Source organism: Coturnix japonica, chromosome 5, assembly GCF_054131305.1.
Source record: "Coturnix japonica strain WE chromosome 5, WE-NBRP24, whole genome shotgun sequence".
Taxonomy (NCBI): domain Eukaryota; kingdom Metazoa; phylum Chordata; class Aves; order Galliformes; family Phasianidae; genus Coturnix; species Coturnix japonica.
Window position 1 is genome coordinate 38043293 of NC_140667.1, and position 27639 is coordinate 38070931.

Genomic DNA, 27639 nt, shown 5'->3' on the forward strand with positions numbered 1-27639 from the left:
TATCTTCTGGTCATATTGTAACCTGTCTCCGTAACAGTATGCACTCTTCTAGGGCTTAACTGTAACTACACCAAACCCACAGGAAAAGACACCCTTCTGGCACAGAACTTGTGAGATAATAAACACTGTATCTGATTATTTTGATCATTAAATTACTGGAATTCACTGCAGTATTGTATATGGAATTAACTGCACAGATGCACACACAAATAATTACCTGCAGTGAAATAAGCAGATCAAACACACTTACCCCTGTGAGGAAAAGATGCCATATACACACTAAATTGGACTTGGGTACCACAGGCCGCACCCCTCAGATACTACCCGACATGCCCAAAAGAGCTTTTAAGCAAAGAGGCCTTGCAGACATACACGTAGGGCTTCTCTGCCAGAGCTGGCAGATGGCAGAGCAATAGATCTAATAGATGCCTGGAGGAAACAGTACAAGGGATGCAGCAGCATGAACAATACATTGAAATAACTAACAGGGAGAAAAAGAAAAGGAAAAAGAAAAAAGCCCCAAACTGATAGAGATCTTTAATTTAAAAGCTGAGTAAGTTTATTCATTGGAAAGTGCAACAAAATACCCTACAGACAGAGCATTCCACTCCGACAATTAAAACCGCATTAAAAAGCCGATAGGAAGGTCTGAGTCTTAAGGAGAGGGAGAACAAAAGCCAGTACTTTTCTTTGTTTCAGTGTATTTATCTTTGGCAACAGAGATACTCACTGATAATTTTCTTTTTTATGTACTCAGTCTACAACTTCATTGCTTTTACTTGAAAGACATTCTGTAACTTACAGAAGCCAGCTTGAGGCTGCAGGACCCTCAGCTGCAGGCACTTAAAGGAGGCAGTTGTGAAAGAATGGGGGTTTAGGACATACTCAGCTGGTATTCTAATATCGCCCCATGTCGTTTCCCTTTAAAAGCTGAGGTATGCAAGAAGTCCAGATCCACTCCAGATCATTTTCTGTTGCAGCTGAGGGGCTGCAAGCAGGCAGGAGAGCACAAGGCTAGAACAAGCTTACCACGTGTTGCTCAAGGGAGCTGCTAGTTTCTGATCACTGAACCAGTTTTTGCAGTAGAAGTAATTCTCTTGGAAATGCTGCAGGTAGGTTTCATAGCAACCTACTTTTCCTCGCATTTGTTATTGCACTCCAGCTGAGCTTTACTAGCCTGATTAGCTTCTTTAATAAACAGCAGTGGTATCATTTTCCAGCACTTTCTGCCCAATTATTTCAAAATAATTTACAAACATAACTGAACCCAGCTTATGGTTCTGATAAACAGGTCAGAAAGTTGCAGGGAATACATCATAAAAGGAACCAAGTATAATAAATGCCCACAATGAAGTTCATCTTCTGAGTCTCAGTCCTATATTTATCCTTCTTTCCTGTTTTATTTCTTCATCCCAACCCCAACCTCTTCCTTAAAGCAGCAAGGACTGCTTTTATTCTGCAGTTGTTTCTTAATGCCTGTACAGACAAAGACTTCTAGTGCAACTGAGGTTGTCCATTCAGTCCACGTTACCACAATCTTCAGGTCTCAGCTGTCAAAATCTGGTTTATGTCTCTTGGCTCTGCTGTTCTCCTGATGGTGACTGTCTTCAGATGGTGTCCGACTCTCTGTCCCAGACTCCTCTGGAAATTTCTGACCCTCAGCCAACACCTGTCGAATAGTCATGTTGATACGGGAAGACTGCAAGTACTTAGCACAGACTTGCCAATCCTCATCAGAGCTTTGCTCAATGACTGAGCCAACAGGAAGGTCTGAAGAAAGTGCTTGGTCGAGGCATGAAGGCAAAGCTGTCCCTTCAGGGTTGGGAAGGACACGGGGGACAGCATGGTACAGCAGACGGCTGAAGCCAGACATCACCATGATATCCCCGCTGTGCATGAACATCGCTGTTGGGGCCTCTTCCCGCTTCAGGCCCCCAAGTAAAAATATAGAAGACTGTCCAAAACTAAAGATGGTATAAAGATAAAAAAGAGAAAAGAAAACAAATCAAGGTAGAGAAAATTATATGTACTATAGGCAAATATTAGCAGCAACTGTATTTCTTTGGAAAACTACAACAAAAACAAATTAAACCAAAAATGCCAATGACTCCTTGTTAGAACATGGAAAACAGATGAAGAGGACTAATTTACTTTAGACACAGTGTGAGCAGTTGCTCTGCCCAGTTCTGATGTTCTGCTGAGGTATTTCATGCTTTCTGCTTAGTACTCAAGTTGCCACTGCTGCCTTAGAACAAAACTGTGCCCTGTACTGAGAGCAATTCCACTGAGATGCCACATCTGTACCATTCAAGCAGTTTTCAAGAAATCTCTGTCCCTGAGCTACACCTTCCTAATGTTCGGGTCTTCAGAGAATAAAGATTATATGCTCAATTAGCTAAATACATCATACTAACTTCCTATAACCATATGTGATCATGGTGAATATAAATAAATAAATCCATCACACCTTCAATAACACTTAAATGGACTCACCTGAATGATAAAAGGGGACGAGAATGGTCTAATTCAGACTCATCCACATGAATTCCCAGTGAAGAATCAAAGTGATAATAGTTCAAGATCCCTGCTTGGGCTTGGAAACCCCGGAATCCACAGGCTGCAGCCACTTGTTCTGACAAGAATGCAAGGTCTGAGGGGAAAGGAGTGTGGTGATTTGCTGAGTATTTCTGGAGGAAGGAAAGTGAAAAAAAACAAAACAAAAACAGAAAAAGAGCAAACCTAGAACATCAGAACAGCAAATGCAACCAGAAACAAACAATGAAGTGTATCTCAGAAGTCTGGCTGATAGTCATAAAGAAGGACTACAACATAGGCATAATGAATGAAGTTTTCCTCAAATCCTATGCTAAACTTGCCTGAATTAACAGTTTTTCATTTTAATCACGGAGTTGAACATTATAATTAAACTTTAAGTTGGTATATTAATACCAACATCCTGAGGATCTACCTCAGGTCATTCAGTCACCACCTAATTCTGCTAATGGAGAGATCTGTATCTTGCCAACAGAGCTCATTTCAGAGCTCTGAAACAAACATCTTTGCTCCTTCTTTGAAGGATAAGACAGACAGGCATCAATAGCAAACCCACTTTTTCCTCTCTTCCTCAAGTGATTTTGACTGACAAGAGTGAAAGGGAGTAATCAAGTTTTCTTAAGGCCTCAAAATAATATGCTGATCCGGTAAATACAAGGCTGCAAACTGATTTGGTTAAGTATCTGTAATATACTGATAGATTATACATAATCACCCTGCTGTCCTTTCTCTGCCTCTATCTGACTCAATCTGCTGAACAAGTTTATTCATGTCTCCATGATTTTGAGGAGCCCCAAAATAGCTGTTATTTGGTGAGACTGTGCTATACTGGTTCAGATTCTAAGTTCAAAGTCACATCCTAAGCAGACTCTTCCTGCTCTCACCCCTCCATTGAGGAGCAGCCTCTCTCAGGAGTACCTGTCTTTGAGCACGAAAGGTCAATCTTGCTCTAAGTGCTCTTGATACTGTCCCTTTTAGAAAAATGCTCACTTATCCTGAAATGGAGTCACAGGTCTAGAGCAAAGCATACACTCCTGCGTCACATTTTGAAGCAAAGAAGGCAGCAATGGGCTTTTGCTGTCAATTCATCCTTAGTGAATCCAAAAAGATTAAAATGTTCTTAGGAGTACAGTGTGTTACAGCCCTTCCTTGAGACTGTTGCGTAGGATCCTATGAACCTTACTGAACTTTGTTCCATAATACCCTCTTTGTGTCTGCCATTCTGAGTACTTACATTGGAGAAAAGGAAAAGAATTAAATTGCAATACCTTGGTATCCCAATTGTAATGGTAACCCAGGGTCACCCAGCGCAGCTTCTCCAGTAAGCTTCTGGGCTCACATTTACTGGAACCTTTCCTTCTGCAAAGACAAAATTGAAAGAAATGGGATACACTCTTAATTTCTGAGAGATTTCATGGCACTATAGCATGCAGTAATGAGATTCATTCATCCACACGAGCCTCTTAAAACCATCAATGCTAAACTTTTATTTTACTTTTGTGTCACTGTTTGTTGTTGAAATTTCTGTTTCCAAACTGAATTTCAGAACTGAAAATTCTGTTCATGCATCTGCACAAGTTGTGGAGTCTGCTGCCAATTGCTGTTGTATTTGTTCTCTGGTACCTATGCTGGGATATCAGACAGAGATGATGCAGTGAACTGGCACAGACTTATAAGTCAGAATTAAGCACGTACTATTTGTGCAGCTGAATCTGTAAAGAGGTAAAAAACAAGAATGAACTATTCCAGGCACTTAGTGGAAAACTACAAGAAAGAAAAATGTGTAAGCTGACAGTGAAACACATGAAGCTGTTAAACACCCTCCTAAGCAAAAAGCCGTGAGTTCTACTGCTTGGTACTTTTACATGAAGTGCTTAGGATGAATTAGCTCTGTAAGGTGGCTTTAGATATGAATATATGCATCTTGTAATGTCAAGGAATCTTGACTATGGGTGTTTTCTATTCAGGATGTCACACAGGATAGAAAGTACACTGGATTTATTATTATTATTTTTAAGGAAAGAGCAGCATAATGCATACCAGAACTGTTTTCCTCAAGTGACAACCTTAATGCAGTGACCTCACAACAATTTACCCTTCTTGCTTGGAGACATGGAAGGCAGGGAGAGACCTCGGGGATGGGCTTTTACTATGGCTTAAAGATAAATCCTAACAAACTTACATCCAAGAGTACTACTGTAGTAAGTCAGACAGAAGCATGCTAGTGATAAATACAAAAAAGAAGGTACACATATATCTTCTAGTCCACTTTTGCCAGCAATTTCAGTTTCTTTTCTCATGTTTAGTCATGAGATACAGTAAAGAAGGTAGGGAAAAGGAGACAGAACAGAACAGTAGCACCAGATGGTTGGCTCTCATTTATAGCCTCATTAGTTCAGCAAGGCATGATCTCCTTTACCAAAGTGAATTAATAGTATCTGTGCTGCCATGGTCAAGTGTCAGCCAAGCATGTGCATTCAATGTGCATTTCATCTGGATGCACAGCTTGTTTCTGCCCTCACTTTACTGATCTTCAGTATTAGTAGCTCATAAGCTAAACCATGAACAAGAGCTAAAAGCCAGTTTCTTTACCTGTAGTGATGTTTTCATAGCTCACTGAATATTGAAAGAAAGTCACTTTCCAGTTTCTTTGTCACAGGTTAATAGCAACTGTAATTGCCATAATGCAGCCACACAGTAAGTATCAACTACATGTTGCTTGGAACCATTTATGGAGCCTACTAACAAGTAACAACATTTAGAAAATTGAGAGGCCACAACTTATTCCTCTGCATCTCCCAAACAATAAGTTAATGCTCATAATTAAACACTTTTAGCACCTGCCTTTTGAAAGTGCCCTTCATCTCCTTTAGCTATTGCGTTAACACTCACACAGAACAGGAACACTAGCTCAGAAGGCATGGGTTCCCAGAATTTATTATTTTACATGTGATTTCATACGTGGTTGTTTAGAAGGGGAAAGTCAGGAGCATTACGTATTTGGAAACAATGAGTTCCTAAGCTTGTAGCACAGGTGCTCCTGCAAGAAGACACTGAGAAGTTCAGGTTAAGCTACGTTAGAAACAGAGCAAGACTGAAGATTATGTGGGGAGATGCTCTGAATCATTCTTTTCTTTTCTTTTTTTTTTCCTTTATTTGCTGATGAATGATTCCATCTGTAAAATCCCCCCAACCTTTTTCTTGCATATACACACATATATATCCCTCACAGGGACTCGTGTCCTTTGCACTTCAAGAAAATACTCCACTTTGCAGGGTGAGCACAGCATATGTTTCTAGGAACTGTATGAACCCTCCCTACTTTATGATTCCTGCAAGCAGCAGATATATCATCATAAGCTTAGGTATCTATCTGCCTGAAGATTAAAAAGCCTTAAAGAAGAAGATGGAAAGATAAAAAGCATGAAAGCCGTATCCAGCCTTGGAAGCAGACCTCCTTCTAGCTAAGCATGCTGTTTCCCCACTCTCTGAAAAGCTCTCACTCCTAATACCAGACAAATTGGCTGCTTTGATCTGCTTCCTCCTAGGTAAGCACAGACACAGCAGTTTGCAGATGTGAAGACCAAGCCAAATGCTTAATAAAACTGGTGGTGCTTCTGCCAGCCATTGCTCTTCCAAATGCTGTTTTCAACTGAACTGGATTCAGCTGCAAATTAACCTCTGTTCTAATCATCCCATGTATGCAGGACGTACTGCTGGGAAAGGTCTGTCAAGCTGGAACAGTACCCAACTTTTTTCCAACTAAGTCTGGAAAACTCAAGTGCAGTCTAACATCTCTCCCAGGTATGAATATTTAGAAGTTCAAACTTTGCTTTGGCATGGATGTTAAGAATATTTTGTTAAGAAAAATCTCAGCACATCCATTTTCCTGACAGGCTGTAGAGGAAGATGAGAGCTGCAGGGAAATCCGGTCACTCCAGAACATGACACAACCTTATTGAAAATGAGCAATTAACAATGGAAAATAATGTTGTTAATGTAAAAGAAGAGATTTCACAAGAAATCTTCTGCACATCATACAAATACATCTTTAACTTGACATGTCTGACACAACCTGTATACTGCCAACACGTACACAATCTTTTTCAGCTTCCTCTCCTTGCCATTTTTAATTCAGCCTTCTCAGAGCTGAGCACTTCTGGCTCTATTAGTTTTGACCAAAGGTTGTTCTGGAGACTCACCTCAGCTTTTCCTTGCTTTGCCCCCACAGATCAGCAGTCTTCTCAGGAGCCATGTGCAGGTCCAAGTTGCAGACATTGGGTTTCTGGGTGTAAAGCTTGAGACACTGTTTCACCCAGTGACGCTGGCAGCCCGGAAGGAAAGGGTTTTGTATGAAAATAAACCCTGACCACAAAGAAAAAGTAAGGGGGAATGGGAGGGGAGATAGAAAGTATGGTTAGGCATATTCCTATTTTTAATAAAATCAGAGAGGAGAAGGGTTGGAGGTACTGAAAGAACACCTTAGAAATCTATTAACAGGTCTGAAAAGTTAAGACCTGCACAATGGCTGTGAAATTTATCAACAAAACAAAGCAAATAGGGAGCTAGTGAGCACAGTGATTTAGCCAAGCATTTCAGGCAGATTTCAAGCAACAGCCCAAATAAGAGGGTTAGCATGGATGTAATAGATCTGTTTGGTCCATATCTTAACAGAAAGGAGTCCTTGCCATAAGATATGCCATTATTAGAACAGGTAACAGGATTCTTTACTGGATTTTTTCCCCAGCACCCCAGGGGTGTTTCCTTCCAAGACAAGATTGATAGTGTTGATGAATGAGTGTGCTGAGGAGATGTTATTAATCTGTATTGTACTGATTTTGAGAATCAAGGCTTTCTTACAAAGACTGTCAGTGCAGTGAGGCTCACCAACACATTCACATACAAAGAAAGATAAGGATGCAGCAGGAATGAAGGAAAAGGAGGTTTCAAGGTTTTGCCCTATTCTGTCTTTTTGAACTTCTCGGTCATATCAAGATAAACAGATAAAAACAGATGAAAAGTCTAGGTGTCTCAGTAGGACACAGGTTTGCCTTGTGGCCTTTATAAAGCGATAATAAAAGCATGGAAAAATCTTCCTGCCAGCATATCTCACAGACCTCAGAAGATTAAATTAAGTGGTTAGAAAATGAGCCTTCAGTGTAGCAGTAAGACACTATTGTTCACTTTGGTCTGTTCCCTGCACCTTCAGTCTACAGGCAGCTTCCTTACAGGTCTGATTATAACAAGTTTCTTTGCCAGACACATTAAATTTACTTTCTGTTGGCCTCTGTATAGAACAGAGTAATAACGTTGCCCTTCCTGACTACAGCTTTTGATGTGCAGTTTTCAAAACACTTTTCTACCTATATGAATTACACTGTAATAGGGGTGTATCGCCTCCAAGTACTAGTGAAGGAATTAAAGCATGGAGGGATAATTACACAGAAGTGAGAACAAAAATCCAAGCATGGAAGGCAATATTTTTGGCCTTGAAAGGGTTAATCCAAGTGAAAAAAGCAAAAGAGGAATTCCTTGGGGATAATACAATCTGCCTTGAGGATGCAGATGCAGTTTTCATACAGCAGCAGAATCCTGCAGCACACTAAGTATGAACTTATGCTTAGCACAAGTGGTCTCCAGCCTCAATCTCAATAAGACAAGCTGATGTCAACAAGAACAACCAGTCATAAAACCAGTTTGTCCTGTAGGATAAATTGAGCTTGAGTCAGTAGTGCACCCTTGTGGCAATTAAGGCTGATTGCACATTGGCCTATGTGACTAAAAGCTACTTTAAGGGGCTTGCAAAGAAAGGAGCCAGACTCTTCTCCAGGGTGCATAGCAAGATTATGGGAAGCAAGTTACAACTTACAGCAATGCAGATTGTGATTAGATAAAAGGCAAAAAAAAATAACCCACAATCACAATCAGAACAGCTGAGCACTGGATCCAGTGCACAAAGTAATCTCAGTCCTTGGAGATTCACTGAACTCACCCAAAGCTCTCAGCAACCTGATCTAACTGTCAAACTGGCCCTGCTTTAAAGCACAGAGGATGGAGCAGAGAACTCCAAAAGTCCCATCCAACCTGACATCTTTCTGTGACTCTACTAAGTGACCTGAAAGTCTAATATCAATTTCAGTTTTTGAAATAATCGGCCTAATGAAATTACTCTATTCCTTGCATAGGACAAGAGGTCAATACTCAGTGTCTGTACACTAGTAAACAGAGGCCACACTTCAGGCCTGAAGTGGCCGTATTTCAGTCCCTTATCTAATGCTTATGATATATGTTGAGGAGGAGCTGATGCTGCAGAACTATAGCATTTCTATCAAAGGCTACAGCAACATGGATTCTTTCGTACAAGGGATGGTCTGCTCCTACCTGGGTACCCACTGAGGCCATAGGCTTTCCAGCGGCTCACTGGCTGCAGCCCTGCCCTGCGGGCATCTTGGTCACTGACTGAAGAAATGCTGAGCTGTGATCTGAACACCTGGCAAAAGAAAGCAGATCTGTTAAAGGGAGGTGAAAAAGAAACAGATGCAAAACTCATTCAAAAGCAGCACCGCCACTCCCCAACCCCCCTCGCGTCGCCCCGGCACGAGGCGCTGGGCCGAGGCAGCGTCCGGTCCCGGGCCGCTCCGCACCATCGGGGGGCGCCACCCTCAATAAAGCTCCCACGCCCGGCCCCGTCCGGCCCTTCGACTCTACGACGAGGCTGGCAAAGCCCAAGGGCTGCGTCCAGACCCTCCGGCGGGCGGGGACAGGCCGACGGGGCCCCACCGCGCCACCCAGCGACCCCGGCCCCGCACACGCCGTTACCTGCCCCCCCGGCGCGGAGAAGTCCAGCACCCCCCGCAGGTCCTTGGCGTCGCGCTGCCGGTAGAAGCGGAACAGCCGCCTGAACGCGTCCTCCCCGCCCTCCCGGCCCAGCGCCGCCGCTGCCGCCCCCGCCGCCATTTTGGCTGCGCCGCCGCGTTCGGACGGCGCGCGCTACCGACGCTCCCGGGGCGGGGCGGGGCTGAGCGGCTCACAAGATGGCGGCGGCGCGCGGGGCCGTGCGGCAGGGACGGCGGATCTTCGACATCTTCGTGGCCGAGATTCCATGGACCGTGTCGAGCAGTGAGTGTGCACCGGCTCCGTCCTTCCCTCCCTCCATCCCTCCCTCCCTCCCCACCAGCGCTTGGAGCTGCTGCGGCTCCATCCCCTACAGCCTGAGGCTGCGGGCCGCTCACCAGGTTTGTTTGTCCCGCAGAGGAGCTGAAGGAATACTTCTCGCAGTTCGGCTCGGTGCAGAGGTGCCAGCTGCCCTTCGTGAGTATCCCACAGCCCCTTCCCACACCCCCCTGCCGCGCTCGGCTCGCACGTTCTCACCTCCCCGGGCACCGGTTCTCCCGCCCCCCCGGGACTCTCAAGGTTAATGTTGGCCATCGGCTGTGAAAGCCGGGTGGGTTGTTGTGGCTCCACCTGGCAGGCACTGAGCTATCGGTGCCATCAGCACACGCTGCGTTAACCTGCAGGTAGTCGGGCAGGATCCTTTTCATAATCAAGCAGCCATTTAAATGATGCTTCTGGTGTGACTGACTTAATAGTAGGTAGCCACGATTTGAGGCTACCAGCCCTCCATTATTCTAGTCTTACAGCTATATCTTAGAGTCAGCTTGAGAGAAGGGGATTCACAACAGGCTCTGAGAGCCCACTGCCCCTCCCAGCAGTCAATGGAAATACCTGTTTTAACATACAAAGCAGACTTCAGAAATGGTTGTACTTATTCCTGATTGTGTCCCATTTAAGCATCCAGAAATAGAGTTTAGCAGCCTGTGTAAATGCTTCCTACAGTAACCAGCTTCTTGCTTTAACCCGTAACTAGGACAAAGACACAGGCTTTCACAAACGTTACTGCTGGATTAAATTCTCATCTCCAGAAGAGGTTCAGAATGTGCTTCAGAAGGATTCCCACATACTGGAAGGCACCAAGGTAACACTGCAGCTCCTTTAATGAAGCAGCTTATGGAGTTGGGTCTTTAACTCTGCTCCCTATTGGATGCGGTAAACATCGAATTAATGCCAAATTTATTCAAGTGAGATGAAGCATTTTAGCACTTCAGGATACTTTCAGGGTGTTCCTAAACTAAAGGAACTCAAACATGTTAAAACTCTTGAGGCACTGCTGTGCATCCCTCTGTCTGTCTGTAATAAAGCTTTCTGCAGGCAGACTGCAACACAGAATTTGTATTCTAGGAGGGAAGGGGGAATATGACAGAATACAAAGCTTTAAACCAGCAAAACCAAGTGACAGTGCAGTGACAGCTGGAAGCTCACCTCTGGTATAGGCTCTAAATAAGGTGAATTACTAAGGGGATATTACTGTAGACTTGGATGCACTTCATCTGACCTAAAGAGCAACCCTGGGGGCTGCTGGAGCATCATCAGTTCATGACTTCAGATACTCAGTATGGATTTGGCCATATTGTTCTAATAAGCAATGCTAAGAGTACAGCCGATTTGCAAGAGACAGCAGGGGGTCTTGTCTTTATGTTGATTATGGTAAAGCCTTTTGTTTAAATAATTCATACTACAGATGCCTTTGCTTGTTGTGGTTAATTCATGGTGTCTCACAGTTGACCTGTGAGTTAACAAGTTGACCTGAGATGCAAAACTTCAGTAGTAGTTTACTGAACTCTTAAGATGCAATGAGCCAGGCAATAATACTGAGTAAATTGAGTTGAAAATAGCATGGGATGTTACCTGTAGGCAATTACCAAAATAAGTGCTGTGATACCATAGATGAGGCTTTAGTTTCTCAATTTCTTGGAAACTGCTGCATTTCATTCTTGAAGTTGCAAGATATCCCTGCTCACCTACCAGTGAAACCAAGGACTGTTAACAAGAGATGTAAGAATTAAGCTCCTTCTTTTTAATGAAACAGAAGGCAGAATATGAGCACTGCTGTTAATTCCACCTGGAATTCCAAGCTTCTGAGACGTGTTGTGCATGAGCACAGCTAGTCCTATCAGTACATCTTATTTAACATTCCCTCCAGGACTCAGCTGCGGTTCTCACACATTAACGCCCACCTTCCATACAGATGTTTCAGAAATAAGAAGTCAAAGCTTCTTGCCTAACGTGAACAATTTCCATTGCTTTCAGCTAACGCTCAGACAGCAGCAAAATAGAAGACACCTTCAACCAAAGAGAGAATCAATGTGAATGAACTGTGGAAAGAGGCTTTATTTCACTAAATGTAAAGAAACTGAAATAAAGATTATGGAGAAACTGTGAGTATTGGATTTTAAACAGAGTCCAGCTGCTTCCCTTCCTTGTTCAAATTAACTATGGAACAACACAGAAACACAGGTAGAAGCTCTCTGGCATCTATTACAGCATGAGACAGTTATTATTTACAGTGGGAGAGCTCGTAACAAATGAAATAAAAGCTTCAGCTACTTAATAAAACTATGGTGGTGGGAAGGGGCTACATTCTTACCCTGAGATGCTGGGCAACAGGGAATTAGCAACATCAGAGTACTTGCTGTACAACAGTTCCCCTGTGAAATGTTTCCAAGTGGTCTCCATTCTTTCACTCATTATAGGTAGCTGTCCTTTGTAGAGGAACTAGTGTGTATATGCATCTCCACACAGCACAAGAGTTCTGAACTGCTTCTTTACATGACATCACCCTATATACCTCTGTGATATTAAGAACACCTTTCTTTATGAAGTCCAAGCTTGTAGTCCATTTCTTTGTTACTCAAGGTACGGAGGCATTCACTCCTTCCTCCTCTTTTTGCTCTCATGCTCATGTTCCTTAGGGCGGCTGCTATCAGATGGCCGTTTAGAACCACCGTGTTGCTTAGCTTCTTCCAAGAACTTGTCCAAACCAAAAGGATCCTCCTCAAATTGAACTGGTCCATCTCTGCCTCTTCCTCTGGCGTTACGATCAGAGTTAGAAAACTCTTTGTCAGGAACAAACCTGTGGGAGAAGACATTATACTCAGGTGTTCAGGACTTCAGAGCACTAACTAAAAGTATCCTGTTTTTATTTTCTTACCTGTTGGTCTTTATTCGAGCTTCCAGATCATCACCATACATATCCTTATCAACATTTTTACTTGGTCTGTAAATGTTTTGAGCCATATCTTTGCCACTTCTCCAAGGCTGGTCATAAACATTATAAATCTCATCCTCTCCTCCAGCAAAGCCACTGTCCATGCCCTGTGAAGGAGAAAGATGCACAGCTGTATAATACAAATGAGTACCAAACTCAATTTATTTTAACATCAGGATCTTGCTGTCACGCAGATATAAAAACATGCTGTGATATGATTTACTACTATTTCTATCAAGTTCAAGCTCTTCATATGCTATGAGTAGTTTTGGGTTTGAGATTAAGTGCAGGCAACATAACACCATGTTTACAAGCCTTCAGGACCACTTCTATGCTGCCAGAAAGCAGCAGGAAGGACTGCAGGTTATTCATATATTGGAATAATGCACTATTTCAGCCTGCCCTGCAGGTACAGCTGGCTACAACAGCCAAGTGCAACCTTATATAAATGCATATTAAACAGAATTTCTGGCAAATGTGATTTAAGCTGACTCATCTAAATCACACACTAATTTATGTACGCTGCGGAAGCAGGAGAGATGCCTGCTTGTTCTATTTTGATTTGTCAGCTTTCCTTTCTGCCCACAAGTCTTTTGTTAGAGGCATGAAAAAGAATTGAATGATAAACTGCAGGACTATCTTGGGACTTTTAAAAGCCTAATCTCTCTTTTTAATCTCTCAACAGTAAGAACTTCAGAGACAAATGTTTCTGTTAACTATTTGTATATTCCGTTTTTTTCTAATATAAACAGTAATGAGAACAGCAAGTATTTACTTGCTTCTCTTTCAGAGCACGTTTTCTTTATTCAATCAGTACATTTACACAAAAGAAAGCAAAGTCACCACAGCTTGAAGGCAAATCAGCTTTTTTCTCCTACTTCTCTCCCTACTGACCCAACCCACTTTAAACCAGCTATGCTTTCTGGATATCCCAATGATTGTTGCATCAGCTATGGATTTTGGAAATCAGCAGTTTGCTACCCATCAGGTAGAGATTTCTCTGAGCTCATCCACACTATCCATTAAAACAAGGTCCCTCTTGGACCCTAGCTGTGCCCTCTGGAACACGTTTGCTTCTTCTCACAGAAAACTACTCAATAGTGACCATGTATTTTTACCTTGCTCTGGTTGAACAGCCTCTGGTCATACTGGACTTCATTAGATGGCCTGGGGTTGGGTACGCCCAGCGCAATAACTTCACTGATATCTCTGTTTTCATTTCTCTGCAGCTTTGACCTGAAATGAAAATTCTGAGTTTTATTACGTCAGATAAACCTTTTTAAAAATTATTTTTAATATATATATATTTTATATGCTCAATTGCAACCTGATTCTCTATTAGCTGCTCTCTATTTGCCCCAGATACCATATTTTAACTGGTACTGTTTCTCAGTAGGTAACATTTTCCTGGCAAAGGCAACATCTGGGAAACTTAAATTCAGGCTAAGCATGACATTTTAAATTCACTTTCCACTATCTGCAATTTATATCAAGCTGATTCGGTCTAAAATGTCATAGTTATTTTTTTGCACAAACCAGTGTAATTACATTCTTGAAAGGCTGGGCAATCTCATTTTAAGATATTAGAGATTTTAAGCTTCCAGAAACCATTTGTCCTCAAGAAATCTCACCAGCTTGGGCAAACAAGTTGCTTCAGCTCACGTTCATAAATCTAAAGTCACTTTAGATGAACAGTTTCAAGAAAATCCACTGATTGTATTTTGGTCTCACTAAAGGTGCAGGTACCAACCTCTGTGCTGTGAACACAGTCATCAAGCCCAAATACGCTGCAGATGTGCAAACCAAGCAACCCTTTCCTCCCTCTAAAAGAACACAAAAAACCCCACCCAAAACAACAAAAATGACAATAAATAACTAAAACCTTTTCTCTTATCTGGAAAATTCACAACATTTGAGTCAGACACATCTGACTGACTGCATATAGCCTTAAGTTTAAGTTTCCAAAGACATGGATTCTACAAACAAGTGCTATATCAATGACTAACACTTACTGCAGGGTAGCCCCACACTTCCTTTCAACTTAAAATACTATACATTCATTAAATATGATTGCAATCTATTTCCTGCATATAGCCAGCAAAGTTAACAGGGAGAGCTTTAAACCCTAATCACAGGAACACCACCATATTCTAACACAATAACACCATTTCACACCAGTGAGTATCTCCACAAGGTAAAATTCAGGCACTGATGTCAAGGAAATGGAGAAAGCTGTATGTAATAGCTTCTATAGTGGGGAATCCTGAACTAGTACAGTAATGAAGCAGCTTCTTTGCTTGTGACTCACCTTTTATCAGGAGCTGCTCTGGAGAGATTTCTGTCGTGCTGTCTCTCTTTGCGCCGGTCATGTCTTATTTCATCTCTTTCTCGAGCTTCTCCATCCTCTGAACACATGCAAGATTGCTTATTACAGACAGCTACTCAAGTCTGAATTAAACTACAGCACAGACATTGGCACAGTGATTCAATATTCATTTCCAAACGAGAAGGGATCCTTAGCACCATATGTTACTTTTTAAATAAATTAGACATAAGGAGAACAGTAACTTTCTCACGCCACAAGCAATTAAACGTCCTTGACAAGAGAGTTACAGCACACATACACAACAACTATGTTTTCTGAACTTTAAAGAGCTCAGAATTCTTGTCCACCTACAAATTAACATCCCCAACAGCAGCAGATGATTGTGTCATACCCTCTTCTCTGTTACATGTTAGTATAAAAATGTCATTCTAATACAAGGCATCTTCCAAGCACCTGGACAACCTGTTCCACTGTTTTTTGTCCTCATGATGAAATCTGTTTCTCTGCATACACTGGTGGAAGCACACACTTCAGCTTTTAACCACTATGTCATTCTTCCACAGCGTAGTTGTTGATTTCTCCATAGGAAGTCTGACATTAGGTTACTATCAAGCTCTCTCTTCTGCAGGCAGAGCATGCTTCATTCTCTCAGCATCTCACCACGCAGATGCTCTGGCCACCTGGCCATTTTGGTGACCCTCCACTGAACTCATTCCTGTTCATCAATGTCTGTCTTGAACTGAGAGTCCCTTAAGCGGGCACTATTCCAGATGCAGTCTAGCAGATGACCAGTAAAGGAAAAACAACTATTTCCCTTGTCCTTCTGGCTGCACTCCTGCTGATGCAGCTTAGCATACCCCTAGGAATACTGCTGCCAGGGCGTGCTGCTATAGCTTTTCTTCAGCACATCGTCCGCTAGGACTCCCAGAGGTGCTTCTGAATACAACTGCTCTGCAGCCTGCTAGTTCTCAGCCTGTAATGCTGGAAACAGATTAGTCCATCCCAGCTGCAGTATATGACCACATTCTCCACCTTTAAGTGACATTAAGAGAACTGCTTTGTAAGTTCAGCACCCTGATCTCTGAAATGTCATTTCAATCAAGACATAACACACCACAATGGCTATGATTTAGTTAGGTTATTAGATTCTGAGCCTGGTAGCCAAAGCTACTTCTCTTTAAGACCAATTATAACAACATCAGAGACAGAATACTGCGTTTACCATCTTTGAAAACTTAAAGATCATTTAGTGCTCACAGATGAAGTCAAAACAAGCCTTTTCTGAAAAAGAAATCAAATTACAGCAGTCCATGAAAGCCATTACGTTGTACTGATCCATCCACTGTACTGATACAGTGGATCAATTTCTCAACAATCTCCAACCTGACACTGAAATTCAGATCCCCATGAATTAAGCAAACACATTTGGATATTTTAATTTCTCAGGTTATTTCTGCAAACCTACACTTCAGAGAATGCAAAAAAAACAAACGACTCCACAGAACCTCAGCAACAAAATGTACCTTTTTCAACGTGGGTTTTAATCCCTGCTCTCCTTTCTCTTGCTTTCTGGGCCATTTCTCGGAGCTTTTCCTCATGTTTCTCTTTTTCTTTCTGAGCCATTTTCCTCTCCACCTGGGCACGCATCTCCACAGCCTCACGAGCCTGCACACATAAGACCCCTAGTTAGCACCTGGGATGCAGATCTTCTGTCCCGGAGTTACACGGTAAATGGGAAGAATTGAGTCCTATAGTTAAAGTTCAAAACCAGAAAAATACCAAAATTCAAGCTGAGGAACAACAGACATGACCTGCAATAATTTAATCCACACTGAGCCGCTGATTCAAACACACTGGGGATAAAAACGTTACAGTAGCCTAGAAGCAAGACAGCCCAAAAAGCTATAGCACTCTCCCAGCTGATTTTCCCAAGGAATTAAGCACATAATAAAGGTACAACCACATGAAACAGAATAGCTTAGGCAACCACCTGACCTTTCTGTCTGCTATATAGAGAGCCTCAGCAAGCTTGGCAAAGTTTTCATTGATGTGAACAGTCTGCAGTCCTCTTCCATCTGCAGCCAGACGCTTGTCTAATGGGATGGTGTAACCCTAAAGAGGAGATGAGCAGTTACAGAAATTAGTAAGGCTTTTAATAGCAAACTTGTATTGCATTTATTGGGTAAGAAAACAACAACAACAAAAATACACTATCACAGAAGTCAGCCAATCATTCATTGTATCATCAGGCCCCCCTCCATGGGCCTTCTTTAGACGTACTCCAAATTCATACCAGGCAATAATAAGCAATTCCACCCCCACCTCAAATCTAGATCACATTTTTTGTTCAAGTATGAATGAGAATGAATTTGTGATTAATAAGCTCCACCTTTTGCTTTAAGAATTCCAGATGACAGCTCTCCTACTCTCTAAGTAGTTTTACCATTTGTATTTAAAACTCGACTCCCCTGAACTGTTTTTAAACCTATTAAGAGACTGGCTGACTCAAAAATGAGAAATTAAGGGCCAAGGCTGTAAGCAAAAGCAAGAGACTCTAGATGCTGCCTGCTGAAATCTGCAAATATCTATAGATATTTTAAGATCCCTTAGATAACTCTACAACATTTTTGCTTTGGTTTTAGCATCTGTAACCTAAAATTTGATCTACTAATTAGTGTCAGTCCCAGTGATGCAGCTGTGTTGGGGTAGGAAAAATAACATCAGTGCATGCAGCTTCCTTCCTCCATTTGAAGAGGCAGCCTCACAACAAAAGCTAAAGTTCTAGAACTAGATTGGTCACTGCAGCATGTTCTAAGTTTTCCCTTCTCTCTGAACATAAACTTACCTGCTGATACAACCAAAGGTACAAGACACATCTACTCAAACAAGAACTAGCTAAGCTAGCCTGTGGTGAAAATGAGTATAGGAAGGCAAGAAGGATAACTTGCTGAAGATTCAGACTGTAGTATTAAAAGAAACCTGCTTGGTTCTCTAACAACTTCCCTTTCCTTTTTTCAGATCAGATGGCTTTACTGTATTAGCTCCAGAGACTTTGGTTTTAGGATTCATATACAGCACTATTACGGGGATTTTAAGTAATACTTTTTCCTTTCAAAGTGTATAATCTCAGCCATATATTCTCAGTTCTGTACTGTTGTCATTTTGACAACTCTAATGTGCCAAAGAGAAAAAAACTGAGCTGTACAGCCTGTATTCTCTAAGCTGGAAGAAACCAGTTTATCTAACTCTAGGTGTTTAAAACCAGTATATAAACGAATAACATGTCTACCAGCAAGGTCTAATACTTGAAAGGGAATTTTATGACAGCTTGATTACCTTTGCATTTTTCCAGTTTGAAATGCAAGGAGGAATTTTCCACTCTTGTTGCTCTTTCACCGTCATCTGATTTAAGTGAGAAAACAAAGTAATTTTAGATTTACAGCAAAAGGAAATACTGTTTTCTTTCTCAAATGCAACTGTAGTACCATAAACTTTAATGAGCTTCAGAGCACTCACTGCAACAGTAGCCAAAAAACCCCCAAACCAACAACCCTTCTTAGGAGCAATGAAACATTTCTGCAAGGTTCCTTGGCTAACATAGAAAAAAATTATGGTATAGCCATTTAGCCATAGTCCTAAACTTTCATCACACAGACTGGAACTTACAGTCAGGTTGATAACATTTAAACATTAAATGGCAGTTCAAGTGCAGGAAACTGAAGAATGTCTACTCTTACCTCTGAGAGCAGATAATCCCTCTCAATACAAGAAATGCCCCATTGCTTTTCTAAGAGTAAAACAAGCACACAAAGGCTCTTCTCGCCCATGCCACAGGCAACTGCAATGTAAACCTGTGAATGGGAAATCTACTCTACCCTTGATGAGTTACGTAGGAGAACAAGTAGTTTCAGAAATGTCCAAATTGAAAAAGTTAAAACAAAGTAAAAGAGGCTGTACCAGGCACCAGATTTATCACTCAAAATATCACAAGACAAAGAAGAAAAGGTGCACAGAAATGAACTAGATCAACACAGAACTTAGGATTCCACCTAGAAGTGAGAAGGCAGCTATGGTATGTTGTACCTTTCTACTAGGAGAGTGCATCACAGGTGCTGGAGGAGAAGGCGGTCCACGTGGAATCTTCTTATTAATTCTGAACAATTAACAAAACAAATGCAATCAGAATGTTGTATGGAAATACACTTCAGAATCTTTTATTTGCTATGAAGAAGCTCTGAATACCTACTTGAATCTTGGAGGCTCCATGGGGTCTTTCTGCATTTCCACCATGCGAATAACTCTCTGTTTAGCTCCAGAGTTGAAGGCAACACCTTGCTGAGACGGAGTGTACCTGAATAAAACAAAGTGCTTCAGCTTTTTGCAGGTAGCCAAATATTCGCTTCCTACCTCAGTTTTCCGCTCTAGCTGCATTTCAACTTTATCCATGCTAGCCAGCAGAAGACATTTCCACTGTAAATACCAGGAACAAGTAACCTCCCAGAGAACACTTGTCTATATGCAGGTAATCAACTGTGCTACATAGAATGCATCTCCCCAGGGCTCTATTCTCTGTTTAAATGTGGATTCACAAGGCTATCACAAGTACTAGCTTCCTGGCTTTCACAAATTGCTTCAGCTGTGCTTCTTATTTACAGGATGAATCTTGCAACAAACTTTGTTTTAGCTTGACTCTCCCAGTAAGGAATCTATTTCCAGGACTGCATCATCCATTGTCCTCCTTGACAAATCTGCTTTTATCACTAAAGCAATAAGCCATTAAAGTGCTGCCACTTATGATACACTCAGACATACTTCAACACACTTCAGACCAAGTTACCATCAGCAGGTTTATTCATAACACAAACCAGCTTCGCAGCACCTCCAGAAGGATAGACTTGAATGTCAGGGAATATCCTAATTTTGTACCTAACAACCTAGGCATGCACACTGCATACTACACACCGTATGTACTGTGCAGGAGCCAGTTTGTCCGCTGCTCGTACTGGCATAGCGGCCGCGATCTTCTGGGACACTGATTTCTCCAAGGCTGCCCTTGTCTTCTCTGTTATCTGAAGAAGAAAACACCAAAGTCTGCATCTCACTGAAACACACGAGATGTACAATATAGTTCTGGTGAATCAGGCACATCAGTGCATACAACACCTCTCTAATTGTCTCCTCATCTGGTCTTTGCAGTTCAGGATCATCCACGTTCATAACTTCTTTTGGCACAAGGTCCGTGTACTTGCTGTAAATAATCTAAAAGACAACATATGTTATTAGTGTTGGAAAACAAGAATAAATAACAGTATTAAAAAAAGATACATATATACATATTAATATTTCAGCCCCAGATTAAAGGTTAGGTACTAATGAAAGCTCACATACAAAACAAATAACTTACAATTACACATTCTCCAGTGACGTCCCCAGAACAAGGATATGCTCCTCATCCACATTTACAGATGAGAATCACAGAAAACCAATCTAACTGAATACAGTTAGGGAAATCACTCTCAGAGCTGGGATTAGGCACAAACTTCTGCTTCCTTTCCCCACATTTTTCCTTTTTCAGGACCCAAAGTGGGCAGAAAATTTGCATTTTTATTTGTTTTCAAGGCTTGCTTCATTCCATATATGCATTTTTTTAGCATTTAGATTCTTTTCATTTCATTTGTTCATTCCTGGAAAATCTGAGAAACACTCTCAATGCTTCCCTTACACAGATACTTCAGTCTTCATACAATGTGCAACTGGTTATCAATAGCTTTGAAGGCCCAATTTGAAAAACAATGAAAGAAGGTAACTAAAGTACAGGGAAAAAGCTCCATTCTATTGCATTGATGTCTCACATTTATCCACTACAATACCATCAGGAAGTCTTCAATGAGTTTTACACCTATTATTTGAAGCTTATACAGAAGTGCACATCTAACTAGGAAGCTGACCTTCCGCCTCAGTATTAATTTGGCACACAAAAACCATTTACCGCTTCTCATCCAACAGTGCTAACATGTTAATCCTCTAGATTAGTAACAATAGTACTGCAGCACCCCAAAACGAAGGACACCTGAAGAGCAGTGTTTCTCTATCCTGACTCCATCAGTCACATTCAGAGTTCCAAAAGACAACGTATAGAGGCAAGGATCTTAACAGCAATTTCTTAATTTAACACTCAGAACATCTCTCCTCAATACATTTTATTCTATCTATCCAGAGCAGCCCTGTGTAGTTCTCATCAATCCCACATATTGTCAAGAAGCTACTATTAAGCGTGGCAGATTGAATGCCTTCTTCATCAAAGAATGACTTCTCCATACAGAGTACAGACTATTTGAGAAGCCATTACAGTTATCTGGTTGGAAGCCTGGCTAACATACCATAGGAAAACTAGCAACAAGCTCTCAAACCAAACCCCACCAAAAAAGCAAATATGTTCTGAGTAACGAATACTTCTGAGATTATTTTAGTTCAATTCATGGTCTCTTAACCTGTCCTATTGCTGTGACAGGAATTCCTACAAGCACGTGAATGCTTCAACTGAATTCACAATAATGAGAGTAAACCGATAAGATTCATCACTCTTTTCTTCTCCATTAACAGCTAAGCCACAGCCTTGGGCCACAATGATGGAATCCATTTCCTGCACAGAAAAACCATTCTTGCCATTAAAAAATTAACAGACCTAATAGTTCAGTTCCTTTACTGACCTAATAAGAACATGGTAAGCAATTACAACCCTTTTTCCCCCCCAGTAAGGAGATGGTGTACCAGTCTCACTGGTGTATATGTCAATTATCAATGCCCCAAGCACTACTTCGGCTTGACTTTCATCAAGAGCGCAGGAAGTGCTGGAAGAACTCAGGAACAAATGACACAGCTAGTGCTGACAGTCCTTCCTATGGATAACAGCCTGGAACTTCATCCTCAGATATGTAAGGTCACACATCCAGATCCATCAACGTTATTCACATTTCGTATCTAGCAGAATTTCAGACTGACAAGCCTTCTGTTTGGGGAAGGCAATCTCAATCATGTCAGCATTTTACAAGGAAAATTCTCTGAAGCAACTATTTTTTAAATATGTAAAGGAACAGATGCAAAAGAGATGAACCAGTGCAACAGTACAAACTGCTGACAAGCCACCGAGATACGGGGTCTGGATGGTGGAACTGCTGCCTCTACAAGAAGGCAGAATACTAAATTCAACCTCATACAAGCCATAAATTGTCACAAAAGCAAAACCTGCTTCTTAACTCAGTCCAACCAAGTCAGTCAAAGAACAGTATCAGAAAATCCTTCTCATTCCTGGTAGTCTGTTGAGGATCTGCTTCTCTTAACTCTAAGTGTTAGGATTGAAGAAAGATCTGAATTACAGCTGCTGCTCTCAGGATAATAAGATGTCTGTATGTAATCCTGCTGATACGCACTATCCAAAGTCCTACCATATAGAAAACACATTATTCAGCTTCCCCCAGATCACTGAAGAACAGCTCTCTATGACATGCTTACTAATACTTTATCAGGTCTCCTGCAATACCAGTCAAGCAATAAACTTCCAGTGAAACCATTCCAAATATTGCACTCTCCTGCAACTTCACTCCTCCCTGAATCACAACATCTCACCTTTAATCTCAGCATTTACATCCAGTGGGTGCAGTTAGAATTAAAAGTGCTCCAGAGCTGAAGGAAAGAAGCAAGAAAACCCTGATTCTAGTTCAACTGCTAACAGAGCCCAGTCTTGGAAAAGCTACTCAGCTATGCCACACTGATAAGTATGGCCACAAAATGAGAACATGCCTGCTTCTTTATACAAGTCTAACATGAGTTATTTCATGAATGCTGGTGCAGATCTTCATGGAACTCATATGACAGACATTAACAGCATGAAGATAAACTTAATACAACTAACTGATTGGAATTTTTTTCTTCTTCCAAAAGGTGCAGCAGTAAGTTCAGATGCACGAGATGAGGATATACCACTTGTAACGCTTTTACACCCAACTGAATATTAGTTAAACGTGAAATCCTATTGGCATTAACTCTCTGCAACTTCAGCAACTGCAGGATCAACTGAAAACAACAAAAGCCCATTCTAATAAAAGAATTCCACTGATGTTCTTCAAATGCTTGCCCTATTTTGTTTGTGAGACAATGCTCACCTTCTGTGTTTCTGTTCAGCTAATTTCCTCTCCTTTCATTAAGAGGCACATTACAGACCCATAAGCTTTTCAAGACAATCTAAATTAAAGGATGAGAAACTCTAATATTATCTTGAGAACAACTATCCACATCTATCAGCTACAATAATCACTATGTTTTTGTTTGTTTGAGCTGCCCTATTCCTTGCAGGCGATGCTCTCTATAACAAGGAGCTCATCAAACATTTGGTCATGCCTCAGTTCCAGCCACCAACACTTACCAGAAGAAATTAAAACAAAATTAAAGCTTTAATGTAGTCCACTTTGTTATATATGAAAAAGTAGAAATAAGATACTCCACAATAGGAACTTGGGGACCCAAACAAATTGTTTCACAGAATCACAGAATTATCAAGGTTGGAAAAGACCTAGAAGATCATCCAGTCCAACCATCACCAATACTTCCCGGCTAAATCATATCCCTCAGCGCAACATCCAAATGTTTCTTGAACACTCCCATGGTTGGTGACTCCACCACCTCCCTGGGCAGTGCATTCCAATGCCTCACCACCCTTTCCAAAAAGTAATGTTTCCTAATGTCCAGCCTGAATCTCCCCTGCTGCAGCTTGAAACCATTCCCTCTAATTCTATCACTGTCTACACGAGAGAAGAGGCCAACCCCCAGATCAATACAACCTCCCTTCAGGAAGTTATAGAGAGCTATAAGGTCTCCCCTGAGCCTCCTCTTCTCCAGGCTGAACAATCCCAGCACCCTCAGCCGCTCATCAATGCTAGTTTGAATTGCACAAGACAAAATATAACCTCTTTGTTTTTAGAAAGAGCTGCAGATAGGGAATGAAAGTTGAATCCCATTAAACTCAGTGAAACTGCTGAACTTAACAAAAGATTTCCACTATATAAACACTAGCAATACTTTTTGCTGCAACTTATTTAAAAAAAAAACAATAGATGAAGAGGAAGGAGTCCCAAATACTAAAGTAGGAAACCACAAGATGCATTTCAGTATTCTGAAAGCTAAACCTGTGTTTTCTGACTTCTTAGCCCCTTTTCTTTCTGTATTGAAATAGCATTATCTGTGACCAGGCCCGCTTTCAACTTCTTGCTTTCACAGGAAAGCCCTCTAATGAAAGCTGTTATGCCATCAATTACGTTTTCCTTAGAGACTCTCATCATCTCTATCTCATCTTTTTAATTGCAAAACAGGAACACACGCGTGGCAACAAAATTCTTGCTCATCCTATGCTACTAGTCTAAATGCTCACATCTGTCTGACATCATTTCAGCTCTTAACTTTAAGGAAAACGGGAATATATTTCAAGGAGGTAATTCATTTAATTTTTCTAACACCAAAGCAATGACCACAAGTACATGCAACATGCGACTTCTCCAGGTCTGTGTCACAATCCACATCTTAGAAAAAAAAAAAGCATTACCTTGTCCTTTGATTGTCCTTGTCGAGCAATTGCGTCGTATTTTATTTTTCCTTCTGCATCCACTTGAACAGCCAAAGCATTGGACATTTTCTTCTTTCGGCCCATATCCAATGGATATTGGGCCACGTGAATTTCTGGAAAAGCACCTCCATCTCCAAAATCCTACACACACACAAAAAGGTAGAGAACGACTGAAAGACAAAAACATGGTATAACCAAAGAATCATATAATGGCTTAGGTTGGGAGGGACCCTATGGATCATCAAGCTCCAACCCACAGGTAGGGCCCACCACCCTCCAGATCTGGTACTAGACCAGGCCATAACATTTGCACAGGTGGAAAAGGAACAAAAGAGTGGACTGGTTTTAACAAAATGAAACACTGCTAGAAATGCTCTAGCAGCATTACTGTTCTGGCTTGTAAGAGAACAGCTGACTACAGCTTACACTTGTGAAATGGAAATACAAAGACATCCTGCAGGAAACTCTCTGCAATTATTCCTTTCACAGAGAAACTGCTTTTATCACTGGCTGGATGTGCAGGCACTACAGCATGACAGGCGGTAAATGATCAAGTATTTAATTCACATGCAGGTTATTAATTACAACTTCTAGAATTTATCTGCTTCAATAAAGCAACTGCTGAAATACACAAAAATTAACCACTAGAGATTTTCATCACAAAACTGCTATTCTTGTAATTTTAGTTATCCTACCATAATTAGGTGAAGAAATTTATAAAGCTTTCCAGCCCTCTCAAGCCTGCAGCTCACAGCTTTACAATGGTACAAACGCCAAGATATCGATTTCCTTATTTTGACACAACTTGAAAACAGGACAAGCAACCAATAGCTTCATGTTCCTAACAGTTTACTTTTTCTCTTGTTCAATTTCTTGCTTTAAAACTATTTAAGGAGCAGAATAAATGGAAGACCTCTTTAAGCAGACCATTGTGACTCAGTAATACTGAAGATGCAAACAGAACTGGCACACAATCGCTAAACCAATTTCAGGCTGTGGTTTTAAAACCCCAGGGGAAGCATTTTCTCTAATCAACACTACTGTGCCGTTTCACCATGCTGCAATGGCTTTGATTTTGCCCGACAGCAAACCAGGTGACTCGGGTAGCTGTCTTGGGTAGCTTGATCCCCACGTATTCACCATGAGACCAAACAGTTAACACCACTACAACGGACAGCATGGGCTGAGACTGGAATCATTGGGCAGAACACTTCTTTCCAGAGCAGCACATGCTCACGCTAGCCTCAAGTGCACACTGAAATTCAACTTCAGTTGTTTAAAGTCTTCCATTGGATGCCCCGCATCCAGTTCAACAGTTAGATACAGAATCAGTGCTGAAATATAATGCAGAACTAAATTCAGCCATCTCTCAGGTTTTTCTACATGACCAAATCTATTAAGAATAGATGCTGTTTTTCAGTTATGAGTGGATAAGCAGATGAAGTCTATACTTGCAAGCAATTACTATTCTTTGGTTTTGTCTATGAGGCAAAAAGGGAATCCTCTAGAAGTCTTTGAGATGTGCTGCATTTTCTGGCCCAGTGATGCTGGAAACCGATGGAACTAAGTTAAGTCAGGTTTCTTTCCCCCCCTTACATTTAGAACAAGCACTCAAACAGTAGCTTTAGTAATGAGCAGTGTAAGGAGAAAACTGAACTGTACATTTTAATACCACATCCTTTATTAAGTGCTGAAATTCCATAAAAGTATTTTACTTTAGAGAGCCACTGGAACTACTGCTTGAAGTCATTTTATCTAGCACTCCCACATCTAACAAGTTTCTATCACTTAACACCCCCCAAGAGCAGTTACCTTTTTATACCTTAAGAACACAGTACACATGAGAAGTATTCTCTTCTCTGCTATACACCCATCTACTTATTCCACCTCTAATCCAGATATGTATTTAACAAATAATGACAGAGGGTTGGTATGGGTGTCATTCTCAGAGGGTCACTACATTCAGACCTTAAACAGAAAGGACCACAGACGTATTCCCACGTTACCATTACAAGAAACTTGGAAATTCTGCATGTAAACCTGCACGATTCTCTGTGATTATCTCAAGAAACTTAATAGTTTGACTCTACTCTGGAAAGACACACGTTTACCCACTAACACAGACGTACTAATATAATATGGTGAGTTTAAACACCTACCTCTAACGTCCGTGGTATCCATCCTTTCCGGTAGCCGTATGGGGGAGGCTCCCTTCGTGATGAGACCAGAGCAGTCTGCCTGGATCTCTGCGCCCTCGCTCTTTCTTCTAGCTCGAGCTGGTCTTGGGACAACTGGGTTGGAGCTGGCAAAAAACTGCACGTTCCCAGACAGGCACCAAAAAGACACATAAAAAAACAGCTCTTAAAAAGGCGAATTCCCACAGACGAACCCGTGAGCGGTTCTCCCCAGCCGGACACCCCCGATCTAAAGCCACACACTCCAACTCCCCCGTCCCGACCCGGCGCACTGCACACCGCCACCCCCGCGCTGCCGGGCGGCGTTCAGGTCCCCGCTCGGTACAGCCGGGCAGGCCGCGGAGCCGCGCTCTCGGAGCAGCAGCTCGTAACAAAGACGTCCCTCACGGGAAGGAAAAGCCGGAAAGCGACCAGGTATCCCACCAGCACCAATCCTTCCCCTCACAAAACCCGCGTTAGCTCCCCGCAGCACGCAGCGGTGCGGAGGCCCCATCGCGCTCTAGGCCGCACAAAGCGAGCAGCGCAGGCAGCTCCCGCAGGCCCGGCCCTCAGCACCCCGCATCCCGGGCTGCTCAGCGACCGTGGGCCCGCACCCAGGAGGGGCCGCTCGGCAGGCCGAGCACCCAGCGCTTCCCCAGACACCAACAGCGACGAGGACGGAGCGGGAGGACGGAGGGACGCACCTGGTGAGCGCCATCTTGCCGCTGCCGACTCGGAGTTAGGCCGCGGGATGGGGGGGGGCACAGGGGAAGGACGAGCGCCTCGATGCGCGTGCGCCGCAGCGGGCAGCTGGGAGTTGTAGGCACAGCGTCACAGCGATGGGCGATGGCCTTGGTGACTGAAA

General features: G+C 42.1%; 4 protein-coding genes across 10 annotated transcripts in view; 2 read left to right on the plus strand and 2 right to left on the minus strand.

Annotated features, from left to right (window-relative positions):
* Positions 1-536: 536 nt before the first annotated feature.
* ALKBH1 (alkB homolog 1, histone H2A dioxygenase) lies at positions 537-9519 on the minus strand. Of its 6 annotated transcripts, none has more exons than XR_014946740.1 (6): positions 9373-9519; positions 8935-9043; positions 6756-6918; positions 3822-3912; positions 2494-2650; positions 537-1964 (listed from the first exon to the last, which is right to left on the minus strand). XR_014946740.1 is itself a non-coding variant. In XM_085549292.1 (6 exons), the coding sequence occupies exons 2-6, from the start codon at positions 8953-8955 to the stop codon at positions 1547-1549; spliced, it is 846 nt and encodes a 281-aa protein (XP_085405418.1). In that variant the 5' UTR covers positions 8956-9043; positions 9373-9519; the 3' UTR covers positions 537-1546. The 6 variants fall into 6 exon arrangements, 5 of the variants coding, with proteins under 5 accessions (XP_085405418.1, XP_015720663.1, XP_085405420.1 ...); XM_085549292.1 differs by having other exon boundaries at positions 2494-2687; positions 6756-6877; XM_015865177.3 differs by having other exon boundaries at positions 2494-2687.
* Positions 9520-9562: 43 nt separating this feature from the next.
* Positions 9563-11847, plus strand: SLIRP (SRA stem-loop interacting RNA binding protein). Its single transcript, XM_015865179.3, has 4 exons — positions 9563-9672; positions 9806-9864; positions 10421-10528; positions 11701-11847. Exons 1-4 carry the CDS (start codon positions 9588-9590, stop codon positions 11758-11760), a joined length of 312 nt encoding a protein of 103 aa, XP_015720665.3. The 5' UTR covers positions 9563-9587; the 3' UTR covers positions 11761-11847.
* SNW1 (SNW domain containing 1) lies at positions 11762-27509 on the minus strand. Its single transcript, XM_015865175.3, has 14 exons — positions 27479-27509; positions 26760-26913; positions 24580-24741; positions 20148-20243; positions 19947-20053; positions 19231-19335; positions 19068-19137; positions 18321-18386; positions 16980-17096; positions 16508-16649; positions 14967-15063; positions 13777-13894; positions 12602-12765; positions 11762-12523 (listed from the first exon to the last, which is right to left on the minus strand). The coding sequence occupies exons 1-14, from the start codon at positions 27490-27492 to the stop codon at positions 12319-12321; spliced, it is 1617 nt and encodes a 538-aa protein (XP_015720661.1). The 5' UTR covers positions 27493-27509; the 3' UTR covers positions 11762-12318.
* ADCK1 (aarF domain containing kinase 1) overlaps positions 26937-27639 on the plus strand; it is a 76220-nt gene continuing 75517 nt past the window's right edge. The window contains exon 1 of one of the 2 annotated variants that reach the window (XM_085549289.1): positions 26937-27209. The gene's annotated coding sequence lies outside the window, so the exon portion shown is untranslated. The remainder of the gene's footprint in view (positions 27210-27639) is intronic. The other variant, XM_085549288.1, reaches the window with a different exon arrangement.